Genomic DNA, 23,686 nt, shown 5'->3' with positions numbered 1-23,686 from the left:
CATTTTTTGTTCTAAAGAAGGCTCATGATTGATGAAAGGGGTGGGATACTGTACTCGGTTTTATTCCTCTATACATTACTCTCCCCTATATTGCAATATTACAGAAACAAGACAAAAATTTAATAATTTGAGTAGGTTTTGATCGTCTATGCCTTTTAATGAATACCCATACTTTTTTTCATGTTCACCTCCTCCTTTGGATTATTTCTGCTGATTGATGCTTACATTTTTTTTTTAGCCTTCGTAGTCATCTGTTTATTGAGCCAACTCTTTGCCCCAGTGCAAAGCTCATGGGTAAAATAGATAAGGCTTAAACCTGTTAGATACCTTTACTCTATATGGGGATATTGATTGTTTTCAAAAGTGCACCATAGAAATTGTTTCTGCATATGCACTTAAAAGTCCCCACATCACCCAGTGCCACTTTTAATGTAGGCCAAGTGTTAAATGGTCTTTTCTTTTCATGTGCCTTTGCTTTATGTCCATAATCCTCTGTAGGTAGACTAAAGGTATGTATCTCATATCTCTGGTAATAACCCCTACAACTATAACAACTGGAAGGTATGTGTATCATTTTGTAAAAGTACATCTTAAAATAGTTTATTTAGATTTTGCTTCTATATTATACTTTTGCTATGCTAATTCTGACAATATCAGGAATGCGTCTGGTCCCACAAGGACTGAACATTGACAATAATCCATCAGTCTCCCCTTTAGGACTTTCAGAGAGGTAAGTAGAAAACCTAACCTCCTAGATCAGTCCGGGGTACTTCAGAGGAGATGTCAATTACAAGCCCTGAGGGCACTAGGAAATACCCATGGGCCCAGAAGCAAACAGAGGAGCACTAGGCAAAGAAGGCATCTACAAAGGGAGCCAGAACAGCCAAGGATCATGGAGCAGAGAACACTACCGCTCACACTGAAACACATAAGCTCTGAGTATAAAAAGCCTCTTAAATTGTGAGCCCTGTGCAAACATCTGTATGTGCAAGGATGTGCCACGTGTATCACACCAGTTAAATATCCTTCTTAACCCACTGTTAAGTTTCAGCTATTCAAATCTGGCACAATTTGAAAATTGGAAAAGGCATATAATATACCAGGATTTTGATACGGTAAGCCCCAATATCCGCATTATTCCCCAAAATGCTGGAATAGGCAATAACTCTGGCATTCGATAAATTATGAACACCTCTTGGTCGGATTTTATCGGTTGTAATAACTCCACACTTGTAAGCAGGTCCAAGTGAGGCAACAAAAACGTTTGAGGGCCTCCATCTTATCTCACCTGAGGAGCTCTTACCGGTCAAAACCCTTCAATATAAGAATGGACACATCACTGTCTGCAGCTGTAGTGATGGCACCTGCTCTCATTCTATTTTTCAGTGAGTTATTGATAGGTGAATGGATCGTAACTCAGTTTAAGTGACCTCATTACACTTCCTTCGATTTCTTAGTGGCCTGAAATATATCTTATCTGAATGCTTGGCACTGTAGGACTTGTAATGCATCGGGGGCCAGGAGTTAAAGGGATAAATATGTGTGGCATACAAAATAGGTAGAAACAATTCTTGAATGACATGAACTGATAACAAAATAACTGCTCTTACTGATTCCTATTCGGTGATCTGTGCTTTCCTAATAGTACTAAGAACTCAGATGTAGAGAGAAGAGTGCATAGACCCACACACAGACCCGCACACAGACCCACACACACAATGAAGAAGTGACCTGATATTTACCTGATTTGCTCAATGGTCTGTTCTAAAGTGCGTTGAAGTAAAGCCATAACCCCTTCGATAACTTCAACCTCCTTTATAAGTTCTCGCTCCACTTCATCATGCACCAAATCAATTCCAATGCGCTTTTCTCTGGAAACATTTAAAGGAAAGGAATTGGTTAGACTGTTAAGTAAAGATGGACTTTGTAAGTTTTGAGGCAAAGTTATCATCCAAGTGCTGAAAAGTGAATAAAAGCAAATTCAGATGAGTGGACTCAAAGGACTCACATGGATGAAGACCAGCTATCCTAGAAGTAGGCCTTATGTGTGTAAGAAAAGGGTATAATGAATAAAGAGTACAGAACCCTACCTGCAGTCTCCAGTCATTTCTGCGGCACAACAGAGGATGAGACACTCATAAAACTCACATTTTCAAAGATAATGCTCTATCAGTCCAGCAGTGTGCTCCATTACTTCCCAGGTAGGTTGGTGCTTTGGAAGTACCAGTACCATAACATATATACATTGCATTGCAACGGGCCCCCAAAGAGAACTCCGCATGCCTTTCCATGGTGGAGTCTCTGCCATGGAAAGGCATTGAAAATGCCAGATACTAATATGGATGGCGATTGCAGGGCTTTTCCGCCCGGTAGGCAATCGTGACGATTGCCTACCGGTGGAAAAGCGGCGAACAGTCTCTCGGTCCGCCGCGGTACTTCCCTGCCATGCTAATGGGGCAGGGGTAAAAGGCCGACCAGAGGGGTGTTTTGGCGAGCGGATCGCCACCGCCAGTAGGGCGGTGGCGATCCGCACGCCATCCTAATAGACCCCATAGTCTCTGGCCTTCAAACCTATGGTTAAATATGCAGCGAAAGTGTGTGTAGGTTGCAATTTCTGAATTTGATATTGTAGGTGATCCAAATAAATTGAATTGCAAAATTCGAGATGAGGAAACAGATGCATTCAATGTTTGGATTCTCTGTGTGACAGTAAACAGGAAGATGATACCGTTTGAAAAATGTAGCTGAAAAAGGTAAGATTTTACTCCTGTCTCGATTTTTTGACCCAGAGAAAGAGCACTGTCAAATTTCACTCCCAACAATTTTCACACATGAAAAGGGAGCAGGCATTATGCCCAGTTCGGCTGGACAGACACTCAGATTCGAAAAAGAGGAGGACATTGATTGTGCAGTATCTCTATTCTACCTAGATGTGACAACACACTTGTGCAGACTGCATTAAGAGTGATTTTGCACCTAAACGTGATTTTGCACCTACGGTGATTTTTCACATAAATAGGATTAGTACTCTTGCAAGTTTTTGCACAATCCTCCTCATTTTACGCCAAGGCAGATGTGGCATCCTGTCAATCTTGTCAATCAAATGAGATGCCTTACACTTTTTAGATCTGAAGTGTCATCTAACTACAACTTTTCTCTTTGCTAATTGTTTCACCTAAATGCAAATAATTCTGTTTGTGCTCCTAAATGCGACTCTTGCTTTGAAATGTTGCTTTACCCGTAAACATGTCAGCACTGCTGATGAGGTTACACTTAGGGCCCTATTACAATGTGATTTGGAGTTGCCTCTGACCAACACCGTCTCGGTGTGGGAACCCACTGACCGCGTGTCAGCGGTTCCGAAAACCAGATTACAATGCGTCTGAACATGGTGCCGTTGCAAACTGCCATTTCTCTATGGGAGCCAGTGCATATCCCTGTACATGGTGTAGGGACTTTCAGGCCGAAAACTGTAGGCCACAGAGGGATGGGGATCCTGCCATGGGCGTCCAAAGTCGCTTTCCGACAGCCTTTCCATGTCGGAAAGCCCAACATGGAAAGGCTGTCGCAAACCAACATCATAATCCTAATGGCGGAAACGCCATCCATGAGGGATTATGACAGGTATAAGACTGGTCGACAGGCTCATGAGCCTGTCAGTACATAGTTGGATTGACCGGCCGGTTTACACTCGGACCACCGACATTGAAATTCGGCGGTCAGACTGTAAACCTAAGGTGTCAGTCGGTAAGCCTTCGACGAGCGACCAGAGACTTAGGGCCCGATTCACAGAACAAACTTAAGACAAAATCCTAAACTTAGTACCATTTTGGTATTCACAGAATGCACTTGCTACTTCTGGTATTCACAGAATGAACTTACTACTTTTGCGATTCACAGAATAAACTTACTACTTTTGCTATTCACAGAATGGATTTACGACTACTAACTTTACGTCCGCACTCGGTCCGGAAATTCCGGCCCGGAGGTGGAGCTTCCGGCTCGGAGGTGGAGCTTCCGTCCTGGAGGCGGAGCTTCCGTCCTGGAGGCGGGGCTTCCGGTCCGGAGGCGGAGCTTCCAGCCCAGAGGTGGAGATTTTGGCCATGGCTAAATCTCCACCACTGGCCGGAATCCCTACCTCCGGGCCGGAAGCTCCACCTCCGGGCCGGAAGCCCCGCCTCTGGGCCAGAAGCTCCGCCTCCGGGCCGGAAGCTCCACCTCCGGGCCGGAAGCTCCGCCTCCGGGCCGGAATTTCCGGCCCGACTACGGACGTAAAGTTAGTAGTCGTAAATCCATTCTGTGAATACCAAAAGTAGTAAGTGCATTCTGTGAATACCAAAAGTAGTAAGTGCATTCTGTGAATACCAAAAGTAGTAAGTTTAGGATTTTGTCTTAAGTTAATTCTGTGAATCGGGCCCTTACCGACCAACATCGTAATGAGGCCCTAAGAGTGTTTTTGCAAGCGATTGGGATTTTAACCTAAATGTGATATCAATTAAAAATGAATTGACACTCTTACTCATGTTGTGCCACATGTGATTTTACTCATGAATGAGATTTAGTGCCTGAAGGTGACTTTGCACATATAGTTAATTTGGCACTTAAAAGTGTTTTACGACTAAAGGGGACTTTGCAAATAAGTGATTTTTGCACTTCAATGTTTTCCACACTCATGCTGCTGTTGCGACCAAGGTAATTTTGCACCGTAATATGCTATCAACTAAAGTGGGCTCAATTAAAACTGGAATTCCTCTTTTTTTGCAAAGGACTTACTCTCCTTAACTGATATACTATTCTTTTTCTTCCCGATCAAAACAAAAGCCATTTTGGGACAAACTTACGACCTCAGCTTATCATGATCTGAAAAGAGATCTATACATCATCCTATATGAAAATGGGAAGTCATGAGCTGCAGATATCAACCTCTAAATCTTCACCACTTTGTTTGATATGCAGTAGGCCCTAAAAGCTTCTAGCATAGCTAGCGAGGTTAACAGAGATACTTTAAATGTCATCTCTACTGACACCATTAGCCCCTACATTAGCTCATTTCCACCAGTCCCCCATCTTCACAATTTTAACCAACACACCACTCTGGAAATAAATTCAGCAAGCATTATGCTAGCATAAATCAGGGTAGTTGGGACCATAACCTGGAACAAAGCTACTCTACCTCTGGCAAAGACCATGCTGTTGTCAATTCTTACACTTACGGTCTTCTTGGTACTATCACCCTTCGATACAGCCTTCTTCTGGGTACTTAATCACAAATGCATTAGAGTACCCTGCCTCCCAAATCCACAGTCTGCCTTCGTTGATGGAAAACGTCTGACTATTTAAGGTGTACCATCTAATGTCTTTTTTTCCTGTCTATCTTGGGTCAAAAGCAATGGCAGCCATTCTACAAACCTTTCCTAAACTGAAAGTAACCACCACAACATCAGTTCCTTTCAACATACAGAGATAACCATAGGGCCAAGGGTCATCTCTAAATCTAACAGATGGAAGTCCATCAGGGTGGTGGAGAGTAATCTCTGTTGAACTGTAAATCAGCCCCCAACTCTACAACTCGCCCTCTACATTTCTCTAGCAAACGCTCTCCTTCAAGGAACTGCAATGGTGCACCCATTATAACTCACTCCGCACGCATACTCTTGAAGGGGCCAACACGCACGCAAGCTACAAAATTAATGAAAGCAGAAAAGGACTTGAAAAAGCAGCTAGGTCAGTTGAATGAATGCTCACATTATCAACTATAAAAATGTGGTTAATCTATAGTGAGAAGTGTTTGTTTTGAGCTTATCCTGAAAATGTTTAAGAAAATACATTGTGAGATTTAAATAAAAATGCCACAATCCCATATTGTTAAGCAATAGATGTATGTATTTACACTGTGCACCTTGTGTCATGAATTCTAACTTTTAGTTGCCCTGGGATTGCCCATGCTTGGGGACCCTACAATGATTGTATCCCCTTGCTAGACTATGAATTTAAGATTTCTCTCCATTACCTCCCCACCATCAAAGCATAACTTTCCCTCCTGTTTGAAAATAGCTTAAAGGGAGAAACATTTGAAGTACCTAAGCTTCTGTGCTAATGAAAATTAAGATTATTGTATGTACAGTGACAATAGTGATGGAGAAAGAAGGTCAGGGAGCATCATTAAAGTATATACATTTAAGGTTCCTTTCTATTTGTAAAGGCTCCATTTTGCCTTACACAGAGAATGGATATTAGCGATAGGGAATTTGGTCATATATTTGATAAGTGAAGTTTGCAAATATCCTTTATAAGCAGTTGGCTCTTGGGCACAATGATGATCCAAAAACATCTCAGGAGAGACTCTTAATGACACAGGAAGGCTACAAAAAGATGGTATTCTACCAAATGGTGTCCAGGATTAATCCCCATGCTCTAAGGGAATATTATGTCACTCATGTGAACCTGATGTTAATACATTACTGGAAAACAAAACAATATGGGGCATATTTATAATAACTGACGCATCCCTGCATATCAGCAGGGATGCGCCAGTTATTTTGCGCCCCAGCTCCGCCATCATGGATGCGCCGCATTTATAATGCGGCGCACCATAGGGCAAAAATGGCACAGATGTGTCACGCATCTGTGCCATAAAAGTGGCGCATTGCTGGAGTTGCGTCGCAAGCGCGACGCAGCTCCAGCAATGCTCTGGGGTGCCCTATCTTGACAATGCTGCGTCAATCCTTACGCCTGCTTCAAGCAGGCGCAGGGTTTTGACGCAGCATGGGCTCAAAAGTGACTGAGTGAAATCTTGTAGATTTCACTCAGCCACTTTTAGGAGGTGTTCCTGCGCCGGAACGCCCCCACCTGCACAACGTGACGCATCTCCCAGATGCGTCACGTTGTAAATACCCCGCACCATGGCGCAGGATTTGCGCCGCTGCTGCGTCACAAAAGTGACGCAACGGCGGCGTAAATGAGGCGCAAGTCAAACATAAATCTGCCCCTATATTTATAAACTCCACACCACCCTCTCACTCTGGACCATCAAACCGATTTACTTTGGCTTATTCAGCAGAATGAATGTACAATATGTGTAATAATGTGTGTTATGCAACTCTAATAAAGACATAATTATTGGCTTGATTCCTCTACAATACATATGAGCCCTTACATTATTTGTCCGGAAGGGTTCAATATGTGAATGTCTTTCCATCTCTAAGGTAAAGTTAACTAGATCATTGGCAGGTTTGCAATAAAGCAAAAATCTAGCCCTTCTTTCTTACAAAAACAGCAATAATAATTACATTACCTGTTCAAAAGGCACTGCTGAGCAATATTAAGGGGTTCCACGCAGCTCTCCAGTGCTTTTTCCAGTCTGACCTTATAACTCAGTAAAAAGTCTATTTCAGTAACTATATCATCTAACTTTTTGTCTAGTTCACTCTTCCAATATCTGACTTCTTGAAGTCTCTGCTCTGTAACAGAAAGAAATTACAAATCAATTAAAAAATGAAACTATTAGGAAACATCTCATAACTTCACAACTTCAACTGATGGTTACCTAAGACTGCGCACTGTTAATGGGCCATTCCTTTGCTTATGTTTAATATGTTTTCCTTACTCTCATTTGTGCATGAACATACTTTATAGATATCCATTTGGAAATTATTGTTATTTGTATTTGCAGTTTGCCATTTGGAAAACCTTCCTCATCAATGACCATGATCATTCTTCCTGCTTGCCCATCAGGACTGCGAAAATTATTAAACTATCTAAAAAATAAATTCACTTGGTTTTGCATTAAACTAGAAATAAACAAAATATGTTTGAGTTTTAATATTTTTAAGAAACTGCAATGGAAATCCAGTGTTGCCTGTAGAAGACAATCTGCCATGCCATTACCACAATGCTCTGCTCCAGCTACTCGCACTCAGTTCTACTTGGAGAGCTTTGATTTTATGATGTAATAAGTGATGGGCAGGCCGGTCACCAATCATGAGCATTCTCACGATACAGAACTACATTTAGAGTTATGAGAATGTTCTTTTTCTTAACATTGGATCCTCGTAATATGGTAACTGCTAGAACAGGATACTAAGATATTACAATGAGAAGGAGCAAACAAATTGCTGAAACATAAAAATTACAGAAGAGATTCTTAAGTGCAGTTAGCCTTACAAATGAATTTATTTCAAACTTCAATAAAGTTTGCTGAGAATATGAATTGACCTCCATGTAGAGGCACAGCATATATTAGCAAAGGAAATGTTCCCTAACAGTGCTGGTTGGGCAGCTTTTCCCTCCATTGTATTGTGCTAAGATAATCATCAGCTAAAAAATGTATTTTTCTAGTTATTGTTTGCCGAGTACAGTAGTCCCTTTAAAAGGAACTGGACAAGAAACAAAAAGATGCTCATACAGCTTTATACATTGTGTTTTCTCAAAGTAGCATCTCAGAGACCTTTTAACATCTACTGTATACCGCAACTGTTCTGCTGTCCCTTTGGATTAGCATTAATACAGGAAAATACACGGTTTGATTGAAATGATAGTCTGATATTAGATTGAGTAGGAAGGAAGTATGCACACATTAAGGAGCCGCATTTATAGGTCTGTTCACTAGAACAAAATTTAGTTGACACGTACCTTCCTCATATTACAGTTACCAAAAAGGCAATTTCAAAGAAAATTATTTTCATTCTCAGGTATGATTCTGTGCAAAATAGCGGCACTTCAATATGTTCTCTGCTTCCTGCCTCAGCTAAAATATTAGAAACGTTAGTCAATGTTCAATTAAGGGACCGCTTGAAAGGGTTCAACTTCCTTCATGCTTTTCAATGGGGAATAAGACCTCGGCACTTGACCGAGTTAACTCATCTTGAAGTTTCAGAGTCTATAAAAAACACATTTGATAATTCGATAACACTATTTAAATCTCCCATCACCACCCTTTCCCTTTCCCAGTTCAATAGTTCCCTATTTATTATATCGATAGTAGAAAGATCATCTATATTAGAACCATATGGGGAACCGAAAACATATTTCTTTCCCATTATCACCATCTGTACTATAGCCCATCTGCCACTTTTATCAGAGATTGACATATTTATAGTACATATAAATCGTTTTTGTTTCAATATAGCCACTCCTCGTATAGAAGCAGATTGTGCTGTACAGACTAGAACCCCAAACCCTAATTGTTTTAGTAATCCACGATCCTTATAAGAGAGATGTGTGTCTGTAAGCATAATTATCTGATGATTATACATTTTAAGTTCTTCAGTGACTAATTGCCTCTTAATTCTGCTATTTAGGCCTGCTATGTTCCACGCAAGACATCTAACCCATTCCATTTTGGGAGCTCTTTACTCTTATCTTTTTATTCTCCAATTTATTTAATTCAGTACAGTTTACATCTATTCCATCTATACTTTTATTTCCCAGTATCCTAGTGTTGACATTTTCTCTTTTTTACCCCCGAAACCACCCACACCCCAAGCCTCCATTGGAGGCTGACCCACCCCCCTGCATCTAGACGGAAGAATCATCCTCTTTCCCACAGCTGCCGTTGGGTTTGACAGCTCAACGAGAGCCAGGCACTTCGGGAGCTCCCAAGGCTTACCTGACCCATAATATTTTTAGAATCAGAGAGCGAGAGAGAGAAAAAAATATATTTACAGAAAAGAGAAAGGAAAGTCAAAAAAGAGCACTTTGTCATATCAGCAAAAAATAGTGTTAAATAGCATATAATAAAGCACCCATTCTCCGCTTTTATGCCTCTCCCCCTTTCTGCCAGCTATTAAGTACTTCTTATGCTTCTATTTGAGACTGGAAAGAATATGATTGCCCCCCCCCCCGTATTGCCTTCAGAAGCGCTGGTTCTTGCAAGTATGCCTGTGCCCCAGTAGCTTTTAATGTGTCAATTAGCTGTCTAAGTTGCCATCGTCTGTCCATTGTTGCCTTACAGTAGTCTGATCTAAAAAAAGATAGAGTAAGATTCAATAGCCACCAGTGACCTAGGACTAGCCTTCAAATAAACAGCTTGTCGCAACAGAAAGTTACCAAAATATATCAAAAAGAGTCGAGGGAATCGATTATACTGTCTACATTGCACAAATGGTAATCTATGTGCCCTTTGTATTTGGCAGTCCCATTCCCAGTCGCCAAGATCCGGAGAAGCCTTCTGTAGTAATTGAATTAGAAAGACTCTGGGGTCTGAGCCTTCCTGTCCTTCTGGTATGCCAAACATTTTCAGATTTTGTCTCCTCTGGCGATTCTCTAAATCTTCAATTTTGAGTTGCATTGCTAGAAGTAGGTTATCATGCTTCTGAGCCACGCCAGTATCTTTTGAGGTAGCTTCTTCCGTATCAACAACTCTTTGCTGCAGTTCCACTATTTCATTTGTTAGTGTCCCGACTTTTGAGGTTACTTCTTTCAAAGACTGTTGTATGTCTAATCTAACTTGAGCAAAGAGTTCTCTCGTTTCCTCTCTTTGATCTTTTAGATTTTGTAGAATCAGTGAGAGCATTGAAGTTTCATTTCCTTGTACCTCATTACCTTGAAGATTTCCAAGTACACATTGCACATGAGGCACTGAATAAGGACCTATTTCCTCAGGCAGTGCTGTTGCAGCCGGCTCTAGACCAAAGTCAATATCGTCTGCCACAACAACTGGCAACCCAAGTACTCCACGAGCTTCATTCGCTAGGCCAGCATCCGATAGCCTAGATATTAGGGATTTAACCCCACCTTTTGCTTGAAACGACTGCCGTATGGGACTCGCCCGTTGCTGTTGTTTTTTTAAATTGTGCTGATCGCTCATTACCGGATGTTTGGTCCACCCCGAAATAAGCCTTTTTCAGATCCTTCGTGAGTTTAGACTTGTAGTTTTTCTTTCTGATACCCGCTGAGCATGGAGTTTGCTTTTGCCTTGCCCCAACTGGGTGTTGCAGAGTAGAAGGACTTTCAACCAGTTTTTGTGCCTGGTCCGTGGCAGGTCTCGCAAACCTAGAAGATGAATTTTTAAGGATACCCAATGTTAAATCATTACTGGAAATAGTAGGAGTTGTAGGGGTAACAGTCTCTTCAGAAGTACTTAAGATACTGTGTTCCATACTATTAGCATTGCCACCTGCCACCCTTGTTTCATCATGACCAACCTCGTAAGATCCAGACGCGACTACTGATCCGGTTAATGCAACAGTAAGCATTGGCATTTCGTTTGACGCATCTGTTAAAAACCCCTAATTTTTTCCTTTATTAACAAGCTCAGATTCAGATTCAATAGACATAGCAGCTTGATCCACGATGTTTGATAAAGTACTTGGGCTTCCGACCTGACTCTTGCAGTTATTAAGAGCCTCTCCCCCCAATAGACTCAGAAGTCATAATAAGGTTTACACTGCTGTCGTGACATTCATTGCTTTCCTCTAGTGTGGACTGAGAAGAAGGTAGGAGCTGTTGGGGGATTAGCTTCACACCACTTTGTTGCTCACTAATAGCAAGACTCACCATCTCCGCTAACTTGTTGCCGGTGCTTGTTTCAAGTACATCCTCTGAAGCAAATAGCTCTGCTGATTTCCTTGACTGAAGGAAGTGCAGTACCGGTTTCCAAAGCTTCCCGACCCCTGTAGTTTGTTTAGAAGAATTCGCCCCCTGAGTCTCTGTGCTTCCCGCACCCAAATTGCTCCCCACAGTCACCGTCGAAATGAATAGCTGTCCGAGCACTCCTGGAAGTAGTTTTCGGCAGAGCCATAGTACGAAGCTTTTCGGAAATTAGATGCGATTCTGATCGAAGTATAAGGCTCAGTCCAAGGCTCAATGAAGATCGCCGAGCAGCTAAGCACACTGCCACCCTCGCAAACAGTGAGCGGCTGGACCCATTTCATGCTAATGCCTGCATTCAAAATGGTAATTTTCAATCTGCAGCTCTCGGCTTCTGTTCGAGCACTTCACCCAATTCTATAATGCCACCTTGCACTCACTCAGCTTGCATTCGCCCGACATGAATTGTAGAAGACCAGCTGCAGTGATATAGCCGCTATTGGCACCAATATGCTCGCATGGCACATCGCGGCTTCCACCGCTCTACTGTCCCTGCCGTTTTATTTAGCACTTGTATTGACACTGCTGCATGAAGGAAACGTTCTATGCAGGTCGGCTGTGCTGTATTTGGCACTCTAAACGCAAAGGTATGGATTATGGGGTAGATACAACAAATCAGAGAGCTACTCGTAGGATGCAGAAGACACGGGCCGCGATAAGGGAGTTGGGTCGATATGGAGAAAGCGCTATCCCAATATACCAGGATATACATATTATTCTGCACCGCATAAGTTGTACTCCCGAATAGATCTAGCGTGAGCATCAGATCAAATATTATGGTCTGCAGATATGGAAATTTGCCCAAAAGTTACTTCGGATCACAACCATATTCTTCTTATTTTTCAGACCCCTATTCAAAATAAGGTAGCTAAACTTTTTACATTCCCCAGCTACTTGCTTCAGGATGAGAAGTACGTTGTTATGATTAGGGAACAACTCAATACATTTTTTAAAGAAAATATTGGGACGGCATCACCTACAGTGGTCTGGGATACATCTAAAGCAATTATCAGGGGCCGTACACAACAATATATTTGGAGATAGAATAAATACCAAAAAGTGAAAATAAAAGAGACTATCTCAACAATTTGTGCTGTCGAAGACCAACATGCAGAGTCATTCCTACAGGACACTGATAATATCGAGCAACTAGGGCTCACATTGATTGATTTAAGGTCAGCACTGAAGAAAACATTTAGGGAGAAAATCGTGGTAAGATCTGAGAAATACCGTTTGGCCCAGTATGAATATGGGGCAAAAAAGGCAAAATTCTTGCTTTTAAGGTAGCAGATGACAAAGCCAAAACATATATTAAAACTATTAAAGGGCCTAATGGCTTATCGTATGAATACCCACAACATATCTTAGAGCAATTTGTAACATGCTACCAAAAGCTATATACCCCATCAATCCAACCAAAACAGGATGATATAAATAATTATATTCAAAAGAGCTTGATAACTAGTTTAGATGGCGAAATATCTGAATCTATGGCAAGGGATGTTTGAAAGGAAGAAATAGAACTAGCAATTAGTGCTCTGCCATCTGGCAAAGCGGTTGGCGAAGATTGCATACCTCTCGAGCTTTATAAAATTCTGAAAGACGTCTTGCTGGTACCATTCAGCCAGGTCATAGAATATATTGGGTTCAATGGTAAAGTTCCTAAATCCTGGAATATTACACAAATTGTTTTCTTCTTGAAAAAGGGAAAGCCAACAGACGAATGTGGGTCATACCGGCCAATTTCGCTTATTGATGCGGACGCAAAGATATTTGCAAAGATATTAGCAAACCGTCTTGCTTCAATTATGTCTAGTCTGGTATCTCCTCACCAGCATGGGTTTATTCAAGGGAGAGACACCACTGCCCATGTTAATATGGCAATAGCTGCTTTTGATGTGGCAAAGGTATGGTTAACCCCACTCGGTATGATTCTACTGGATGGAGAAAAAGCGTTCAACCGAGTGGGGTGGGACTTTTTAATGGCTATATTTTCGGCCGTTGGAATTAGTGGTCAATTTAAGATGTGGGTACAAGCCCTAATATTTTAGGCCTTGTGCCAAATTATTATACTCTGGTTTACAATCTGCTATATTCCTGATTCTTTGTGGTACACAGCAGGGATGTCCTCTCTCACCCCTTTTATTTGCGTTTTATATAGAGCCTTTTCTTTCAATTTTGCAAAGTAATCAGGTGCTTAAGTCGTTTGTGTCAGGTATGTATGCTCTGAAGGCCAATGCATATGCTGATGAGATTGCTGTGTTTTCACGGATCCTGGGGGTGCATTGAAAGTAATAGAAAAAGAAGCTGCTGAATTTGGTTTAATCTTGGGATTTAAACTAAATATTACCAAAACACAAATTCTTCTTAATTTCAAACCCTTGGCCTCAATCCGGGGGGTTTGCTCAGTTGTTTCTTATCTTGGAGGTAAGTTGTCAGCACAGATAGATAGGATCTTCTCCCTTAACTATGAGGTCCTATTGACAGAGACAGCTAAATCATTAAAAAACTGGCATAAGCTACCTTTAGGTATTATTGGCCGGATTAATATTATAAAAATGAAAATTCTGCCAAAGTTTCTTTATTTATTTCGCTCTATTCCAATATGAGTTCCTAATTTGTTTTTTAAAAGTTTAGAGGGCATAATGAGCAGCTTTATATGGGGGTACAGAAAATCACGAAGGGCTATAGATCTGTTAAAACTTCCCTTTAGCCAGGGCGGTCTGGAGTTTCCAGATTTTAAGATGCATCTCTGGTCGACTTTCATTGGACGCTTTCGTAGTCTTTCTAACCCTGACTTTACTACTTTTTGTCATAAGTTTATGTTAGGTGAGGAAAGTAATATGTTTCTCTATAGAACTAATGACCCAAACTATTTTAAAAGGGTCAAATTTAAGACCATACGAGACATCATATTTATCGGGCGCGCTATCATGCTTAGGTGTAATTTATCAATTTTTCTCGATAAGTATCCTCTATGGAACAATCCAAGTTTGCTGGAAGTGTTCCACGATAATATCTGCAAATGTTGGGCTAGGTGTGGTGTTACATGCCTATCGGATTTGTATGATGGAAGTGGTTTTATTTCTGTTGATGCCCTTCAAGCACAATATAAACTCTATGAAAAAATGCAGTTTAAATATCTTCAAATCCGAGACTATTTTACTCGTTATTTGAAACTGACGAATGCCTCAAGCTCTGACATATGGGAATGTTTACATGGTGCGAATATTAAGTCTCTGATAAAAAAGTTTGAGTACCTTTAGGTCAGATGATTCAGAGAGATTGGTAGTTCGTTGGAGCAAGATTCTGGGAGTGTCGGTTACGGCTACGGCGATCTCCTAATCTCTAGATATGATAGATAAATCAGTCCATGCCACTAATTTACGATTGCAACAACATCGTGCGATCTGCTTATTATACTATACGCCTGAAAGAATTGCTAAATGGTCATCTAATAACTCAATTACTGATTGGACAAAATGCCCACGATGATGATGTGATTTTTATGCGGCGAACATTTTGCATATGTTTATAACATGCCCAGTACTAACGACATTTTGGCAAAACGTCAGTCATGTGATATCGCAGAAGTTGAGGATCGAACTACCTCTTACAACTAGAGAAATAATGCTAGGTAGTAAAAACTCGAGTTATATGTTAAATGGTATATTCTCTAGATTGGCAATTGCTAGGTTCTGGATAAACCCAAAACCTCCTTCTGTGACTGATTGGTGGCAGATAGTCAGACAAACATACGATATGGAACAAGCACTGGCTAAAACAAAGGGTATTCGTTCTTTAACAAGATGTAATGTAATATGGAAATCTGTATATTAATTGTGATATGTTTATTTTAGGAGACAAATTTGCTTCAATTGAGATACATTATGGTACTCGCTTGGCTTTCTTTTTTTTGCTCATTATGGAAACTTCTATGTATCTAAGTTGTTAACTTTTTTTCTGCTATGTATCCTATTTGTTGACAAATAAAAAATATATTAAAAAAAAAAGATAATTTGATAATACTGTTTTAATTCTCCTTGATTTGGCGGCAGCATTCAAAACTGTGTCACATGATATACTACTGCAGTTTCTTGACGACATTGGAGTTCAGGGTAGTGTTTGATTGTATTTTCAATCTTTCTTGACAAACAGGAAGCAGGTGGTCATTATTGATCACTTTATCTCAGTAGGAAAAGTGTAAAAGCTTGGGGTCCCTTCATGCCTCCGCTGGATTCTCTTATTGAATCCTTTTGAATCACTATGACATCATACAGATATTGTACCCAATTTATTCAACCTTTGGATAAGAATTCCTTTTGTTCTGAATTACATTTTATGAACTTTTGTATTCATGTTCTAAGCTGGATAAACTGTAATCATTTAAAGTACAATGCGGACAAAACAGAAATTCTTTTGTTTGGAAAAAAATAACGTATTCTCCGTGAGGGACTGGCGGCCTGACGGGCTTGCTAGCCTGCCCCTCATCCCATATCTGTGGCAAAGAGTCTAGGGGTCAAATTTGACTGTGATCTTTTTTTTAATTATTATTTATTTATTTTATTAAAGTTTCCACATATAAGAAGACAACAAAAGAAATAGACAAGGAGCATGGTGATAGTATTCCGTGAATAAATACATGTGATACATCGATATTCAAGAATTAAAAAAGATACAGCACAAATTTCCGGCGCCATCAAATGAAAGCGGCTACGGGCATTACATAGCAAAGGCACCTTGCATGGTTCTCGTATAATACAGATTACATAGCTCAGGGACAACTGACAAGGGAGGCGGTACACAGAAGTGCATAGACATCACAACTAAGGCAGGCAGTATTCAGACCAACGAGTAGCAGAGTTGGGGAGGAGGTCATGAATCTTGTCCGTTCCCTACAGGATGTTCCAGGAGATATGATTGAAGCGGGCCCCAAAAGTCCCGTGGACGTGACGAGGATGGGAGGAGGTCAGCATTAGGACACATTTGATCTTGCCAAAGTATCATGTCCCCAAGTCATTCCTTGAACTTAGGCGCCCTGCCTCGACCCCACCAACAGGCCACCCGCCGTCTGGCCAATAACAGACTAAATGAGACAAATTTACGGTGTGCCGCCGGTATCTGTTCTGTGTAGCCTAGTAATGCTAGGAGAGGAGAGGGTTGAAGAGACATCGATATCATGAGGCCAATCGCTGCTAACACATGTTGCCAGAAGGTAAGGACCGAGCTGCATTCCCAAGCAAGATGGAGGAAATCACCCGCTTCTGTCCGACATCAGTCACAACGGCTTGTATCCCGCAACCCAAATTTATGCATTTTGACCCGGGTGTAATAAATGCGATGTAAAAATTTGTAATGAGTGATACGTAACCGGCTACTCGAGGAGATTTGCTCCGTCTGTTTACAACAGAACTCCCACTGTTGATCAGTGAGATCCTGCCCAAGCTCGACAGACCATTTATCTTGGGCAGCGCTGGGAGGGCCGTCAGTGTCACTATACAGGCTATGATGAAGTACAGACACCAAGTGAGGGGCGGTGGCTGTACGCAATGTATGGTGCAAGGGAGCCAACAACGGAGGTTAATGCGGGGAGGAGAGAGTACAAGCCTTGATTCCTTGGCGCAGGCGAACATACAGAAAAATCTCCATTGCAGAAGGTGGCTGGTCTGTATAGAACTGCTGCAGTGTGCGAAACTTAAATTGTAAATAAAGGTAACCCCAATACTGTATGTGGTGCGTAGTTTTGACTTTCTTGAAGACGCCTTTTTACAAGAGGGACATCTTCGGATGATAGGAAAGTGGGAGAAGCGGGGAGTATAATATCAGAGCTTTCCACCACTGCGCGATATGGTTCCAGGCTTTGATCATACAATCTACAGAGGATGGGCAAGAAAGGCAAGGTGCAAGTGTTGACAATATAACCCCGTCCAGTGGAATGGGGTCTGCAAGCCAATGCTCAGTCCCACATGAGCCGTGTATCTGGGAGGATGGAACCAATAATGGTGTAATGTGCTTGGGCACATAGATAATACAATGCAAAGTTGGGAACGTCGAAACCCCCTTGACTGTAATCTTCCGTTCTGTCAGCAAGCTATGACAGGGTTGGAAACCTGTTTTCCCTCATTAGATCTAGTAAAAAAAAAAAAATCGATTCTCACTTTTGTGGCCAGGAAGATGGTGGTGCGTGCCTTAATTTCATCTTGAATTGATTTTTGTAATAGTCTCTTTTAGGCATTTTTAAATAGCTAATTACCAAGTTGCAGATTGTGCAAAATGCAGCAGTTCAACTGGTGCTTAAACTCCCTCATAAGAGTTCTACATCCAAGTGGCTTAGGGCCCTTCATTGGCTACCTGTGCAGAAACGGATACTATTCAAAACTTTGACCATCACTTAGAGAGCTTTGCATCAAACTGGATCTAAATATCTTTTCATGCATTTTAAGACCCAAGGAATCCTGAGATCTACCAAAACCAAACTCTTATGGATTCCCAAATTCAGACTGAATACCAGGGGTGGAAGATCTGTTTCTGTTCTGGGACCTAAAGCTTGGAATCAGTTCCCTCTTTCCATGAGACAAATGGAAAAAGAGGCAACTTTCCAAAAACATCTTACGACCTGGTTATGTTTTTTTCCCGTATGTGTTCCTTTCTGCAGTGTCCAATGAATGGCACTTACTCTCTTCAGATGAGAGCGAGGATGTCCCAATTAGCAGTAATAGTGTGCTTAACAAATGCCTTCTTCGTTTAATTTCATGTGTCACATTCAACTGCCACTCAGGACCAAACTTCTAACTGGAGGAAAAACTTTATGATACCCTCCAAGAATTATTTAATCTAAGGAATGAAAGAAATGAACTCTGGGAAAGAGTTGTCTCTATGTAATAATAGCAGTCTAAGGAACACAAGTTTGAATATTGATGTGAAATTGAGGTTATATAGCAAGACAGCCCCCTCCTAGCACATTCACAGGTTATAACTGTTATGGATGCGCCACATGAAAAATCTCTCGCAATTGAGGGCATGGCATTCTTATGGAAGGTATCTTTTTTATATTTTTATAAAAAAACTTTATAAGCTTTAGTTGCAGATCTAGATGTTCATTCTGCAGGACAGCTGGAGTCAGGCTGTTGATTTTAACAATATTATATTATGCTGGTGAATCTTGCCTTTCAGTCTGGAGAATAGATACTGTCAGTCTAGCAGCCTCCAACGGGGGTTGTCTGACTATTGCAGAACATCCGGTTACAACCATTTGTGAGTCCGATATATGTGTGTTGGAATTAAAGAGATTTCTTGAGCTCTTCATTCATACTAGAAATAATGATAATTGGAGGAAATGTTTAGAACAAGGTGTCTACCATGATGTGAACAGAGCATACCCCCACTCATGTTAACCCAGTTCTGAGAACCAGGATGCAAATTGTGACCATCTTCTGTTTTCTGACGTGGCAAACAAATTGCCTCCTGGAAAATCCCATGGTTCACTAAATACCCACTTGTGTTCTTTCAGGCTAGTTTTTTTAACCCCTTCGGTGCTCATGACGGAACGGTTCCGTCATGAGCCACGGTTGAGCTGTGCTCATGACGGAACCGTTCCGTCATGACCACGCCCGCGCAAGATTCCGTCAGCACAGCGGCGGAATTTGCGCAGCATGGAAGGGGTTAAAGTGGGTGTTTTGATGCTGCGGGGAAATTAATCCAGACTAACCCCATCTTCAGAGCTAAATACCTCAGATTTTGAGCTTCCCTGGACAGAAGGTGCACTCTTGGACCTACCATGAATCATAGACAAGAATGCCTCCAGAGCAAGGTGTACTGATCCAAACTCCAACATGTTCATAGGGATGATGCAGTACATAGACCTTCCACTGCTGCTTTCCCAGATAAGATCTCTGTTAGAACTGGGGGTCTCTAGTTGGCAGAGGTAGGTACCTTTGACCAAATGTCGACCCTTGCTTCTAGTCAGGGTAAGGTGGTACACTCCTAAAATAACCCCTGCTCACCCCCTTGGTAGCTTGGCAAGAGCAGACAGGTTTATCTCAGAGGCAGTGTGTAAAGCATTTGTGAACACATACAGTAATACAGTGAAAATACTGCAAATGGTCACCACTCCAGTTTAGAAAAATAAGTAATCTTTACTAGACTTAACACAAGACAAAACGACAAAAATCCACAATACTGTACTCATAAATAGACTGTAAAATGGTAGAAAATAGCTTAGTTTAATGTAGAGGATAAATGCAACACTTTACTCTCAAAGAACCTTGAATGCTTCACGCAATACAAACAAAAGGGTCGCAGGGAAGGTGATGCGTCGGTTCCTTGCTTCGGGGGAGGTGATGTGTTGGTTCCTTACTGCAGCACAGGGGAGGTGACGCGTCGGTTCCTTACCGGAGAGGAGGTGATGCGTCGGTTACATGCTGTGATCTGGGGCGATGGGAAAAGATGGAGCCTCGATGCGATGATCCAGTGTGATGCGAGAAAATGGGGTCTTGTTGCAATGCAACAACATTGGATGCGATGTGTGCACGCCCGACGGCCGTGCGGCGAACTCAGTAACTTCTGAACCGCGACAGGCCCTGCGACGCGTTTCTCCGGTGAAGCGACGGCGACCTCTGCAGCGGTGACACGCTTCTCCGGTGATGCGGCGCACTTCGGCGATGATGCGACGGCGAACAGCTGCAGCAGCGGCACGCTTCTTTGGTGAAGCGACGGCAACTGCTGCTGCGGCGACACACTTCTCCTCATTGCCGCACGATTCCAGCTCCCAGCGACTCGCAGTCGTCTCAGAGGGCCCAAACAACAGTAGGCACCTCTCTGCAGGCAGAATTCCACAGCAAGGGAATTCAGGGGAGATGGTGGTGAAGTCTTGTATCCCTGAGACTTCAGGCAGGAGGCAAGCACAGTTCAAACCCTTGGAGATTCTTCTTCAAGATTGCAAAAGTAAACCCAAAGTTCCTTTTCTCCTTTCCTTGGCAATAAGGTAACCACTGCAGGCCAACCCCAACAGCACAGCACAGGGGCAGTCTCCTCATTCAGCTTCCTTGGTTCTTCTCCTTGGCAAAGGGTCGTCTTGATTCCCAGAAGTGATCTAAAGACTTGGGGTCTGGATCCCCATATTTATACTACAAAATCCTTTGTCCTCTGAAGGCAGAGGGGCCTGTCCCTAGTCCAAACCAGTTCTGTGCAGTCCTGGAGCACTTTGTTTACAGGACTCCTTCTTTCCTTTGACAGTGTGGGCCAGGGACATCAAATGCACCACAGGAGGTGGAGCCAGCAATGTGGAAGGCAGGCACAACCCTATTCAAACTAAGGTGCTGACTCCTCCCACCACTCTACATGCAGATAGGTCTATTCAGCCCTGTGCTGACTCACCCTGTCTCCTGGAATTCCCCAGCCCCTGTCACTCACAAAACCAGTGTTAGACCTGGCACCTTGGCGTGAGTCTCCCTTCCACTTTTTGTCGCTGTGCCTCATGTGTTTTGCTGGTGTTAGCTGCTCAGAGCACTGTGCCACTGCCAACCAGTGCCACGGTGCAAGTGCTCCCAATTTAAAATGTATCTGTTGGTTGGATTCCATGATTGGCTTATTTGGTTTACTGTCAGACCCCAGTAAAGTGCACCAGGAGTGCCCAGGGCTTGTAAATACAAATGCTGCTGGTGGGCTTGCAGCACTGGTTGTGCCACCCACAGAAGCGGCCTAGTAAAATGTGTCTAAGGTCTGCCATTGCAGAACCTGCATGCAGTCTGGTACTGTCATGCTGCCAGTCCCTAAACCTTACCTTAACTTCATTTTAGTCACCCCTATGGTAGGCCCAAGGACAGGGTGCATTGTAAGCATAAGGTAGGACAAGCCCTGATGTGTGTGGCTTGTCCTAATAGTCAATTACAGCTATTTTCGTGTTTCACTATTGTAAGGCTACCTGTTCTCCATAGGCCAGAATGGGCTGTCAGAATTGTTACATTCTATGCTCCTAACAGACCCAGGGAACATGGTAGAAATTCGAGTTTAGTATGCCTGAACTCAGAATAATAAAATACATCTTTTAGTAAAGTTTATTTTAATATTCTGTGTTTGTAAATGCCACTTTTAGAAAGTTGGTATTTGCTTGCCTAACCATTTCAGCCCGCCTCTGCTATGATGTGTATCTGCCTGTCTGGTTTGTGTGAGTGACAGGGCTGGGGAATTCCAGAGGGGCAGGGCTAGGTAGCTTGGTGGTGAATAGAGAGATTGACATCCAGATGGGTGGGAGGAGTACACCTGGACTCTGAATAGGGCTCTGCTCTGCCTCCACAATGCTGGCTCCACCTCCTGTGGAGCAGCTGATGTCTCTGCCCTGCACCCTGAACAGAAAGTCAGAGTCATGTCAACAAAGAGCTCAGGAACTGGTTTGGACTGGGCAAAGGCCCCACTACCCCAGAGGAACAAAGGAATTAGAGGTATATGTATTGGGACCCTGCTCCCAAGAAATTAGATCCTGCTTGACAAGAAGAACCTCTGCCTGAGGAGAAGGAACTGGGAAAGCTGTAGGAGGAGTACTGTCCCTGACCTGGGGGATTGGCCTGCAGTGGTTGCCTTGCTGCTGAAGGAGAGGAGAAAGACTACAAAGACTTTATTTCAACTTGTGCTTTAAAAGATCTCCAAGGGCCTGAGTAGAGCTGGCCTCCTGTTAAGAAGTCCCAGGAACAAAAGGACCTCACCCCCAGCTTCCCCCTGAACTCTGCTGTGTGAGTTATTCCCCTCCTAGAGTGCTGAAACCAGTTTTGGGGCCTCTGGGAGCTGTGCCTGCTGTTTGGAAGCTGGCCAAGAAGAAAGAAATTAAAGATCTCCACTTTTTCACGCACAGCCGGCTTAGCGAGAAAATTTCTGTTGCACCACTCGTTAGCGTGCAACATTTTATCGCTGAGGACATCGTCGCAGAGCCTGCTGCCGCTGAGCCTGATCAGCGCTGGGAAAATCGTCACCCCGCTCGTTAGCGCACCGAATTTGATCGCTACCAGCCCAAGATCCCCGCTCCGCCTGTTAGCGGGCAGAATTCTATCGCTGCGAACATCGTCGCAGAGCCTGCTGCCGCTGAGCCCGCTCAGTGCTGGGAAAATCGTCGCCCCGCTCGTTAGCGGACCGAATTTGATCGCTACCAGCCCAAGATCCGCGCTTCGCCTGTTAGCGGGAAGAATTCTATCGCTGCGAACTTCGTCGCAGAGCCTGCCGCTGCTGTGTGAAATCGTCGTAGAACAAGCCAAGATCATCGCACCGCTCGTTAGCGTGCGTAATTTTATCGCTGCGAAAATCGTCGCAGACTCAACCAAGATAACCGCTGGTGAAATTGTCGCCCCGCTCATTAGCGGACCGAATTTTGTCGCATTGTGCCTTAGCGTTTAAATTTCTACCGGATAAGCTACACCTTGATTTTCAACGCTGAAGTGCCGCTAGGAACTTTTTATCGCATCATAAGGTACTGTGGGTTAAAACGGACGCTAAGGTGAATGATTTTGTCACTAACCTAAGAACTCTTTCTAAAATCATATTCTTGAACTATGTATGTCATTTTTGTCGTTATTTGGTCTTGTGCTAAGCCTTTATATAAAAGATCACTATTTTTGATAAATCTAGTGTGGTGTCCATTTGTGGTGTTGTCACTGGGTTACTGTATGTGGTCACAAATGCTTAACCTATAACGCTCTGAGATAAGCCTTGTCTGCTCCCGCCAAGCTACCTAGAGGGTGAGCAGGGGTATTTTAGGAGTGTAACCCCTTACCCTGACTAGAGGAAAGGGTCCCTGCTTGTCAGTACTTATCTGTGCCAACCAGAGATCCCCAATTCTAACAACCAGACACACAATACACAAGCTAGCAGAGGCAGGCTGGATGGTTAGGTAAGAAAATACCTACTTTCTAAAAGTGATATTTTCAAACATAGAATGTTAAAACCAACTTCACTAAAAGATGTATTTTATTATTCTGAGTTCAGGCATACTAAACTCGAATTTCTACCATGTTTCGTGGGTCAGTTAGGATTATAAATTGTTATAATCAAACTGCCCATTCTGGCCTATGGGAGCAGGTAGCCTTGCAATAGTGAAACACGAAAATGGCTG

General features: G+C 42.6%; 1 protein-coding gene across 1 annotated transcript in view; it reads right to left on the bottom strand.

The window, feature by feature from the left end:
- The window catches only part of TEKT1 (tektin 1), a 176,078-nt gene that overhangs the window by 131,063 nt on the left and 21,329 nt on the right, over positions 1 to 23,686 (bottom strand). The window contains exons 3-4 of the mRNA XM_085646946.1: positions 7,295 to 7,460; positions 1,743 to 1,871 (exon numbers count right to left, since the gene is read on the bottom strand). Coding sequence (XP_085503072.1) covers positions 1,743 to 1,871; positions 7,295 to 7,460 — 295 coding nt within the window. The remainder of the gene's footprint in view (positions 1 to 1,742; positions 1,872 to 7,294; positions 7,461 to 23,686) is intronic.

This window comes from Triturus cristatus, chromosome 3_2, assembly GCF_964204655.1.
Source record: "Triturus cristatus chromosome 3_2, aTriCri1.1, whole genome shotgun sequence".
Lineage (NCBI taxonomy): Eukaryota > Metazoa > Chordata > Amphibia > Caudata > Salamandridae > Triturus > Triturus cristatus.
The sequence above is the reverse complement of the archived record's forward strand: the minus strand, read 5'-3'. Positions and strand labels throughout refer to the sequence as shown.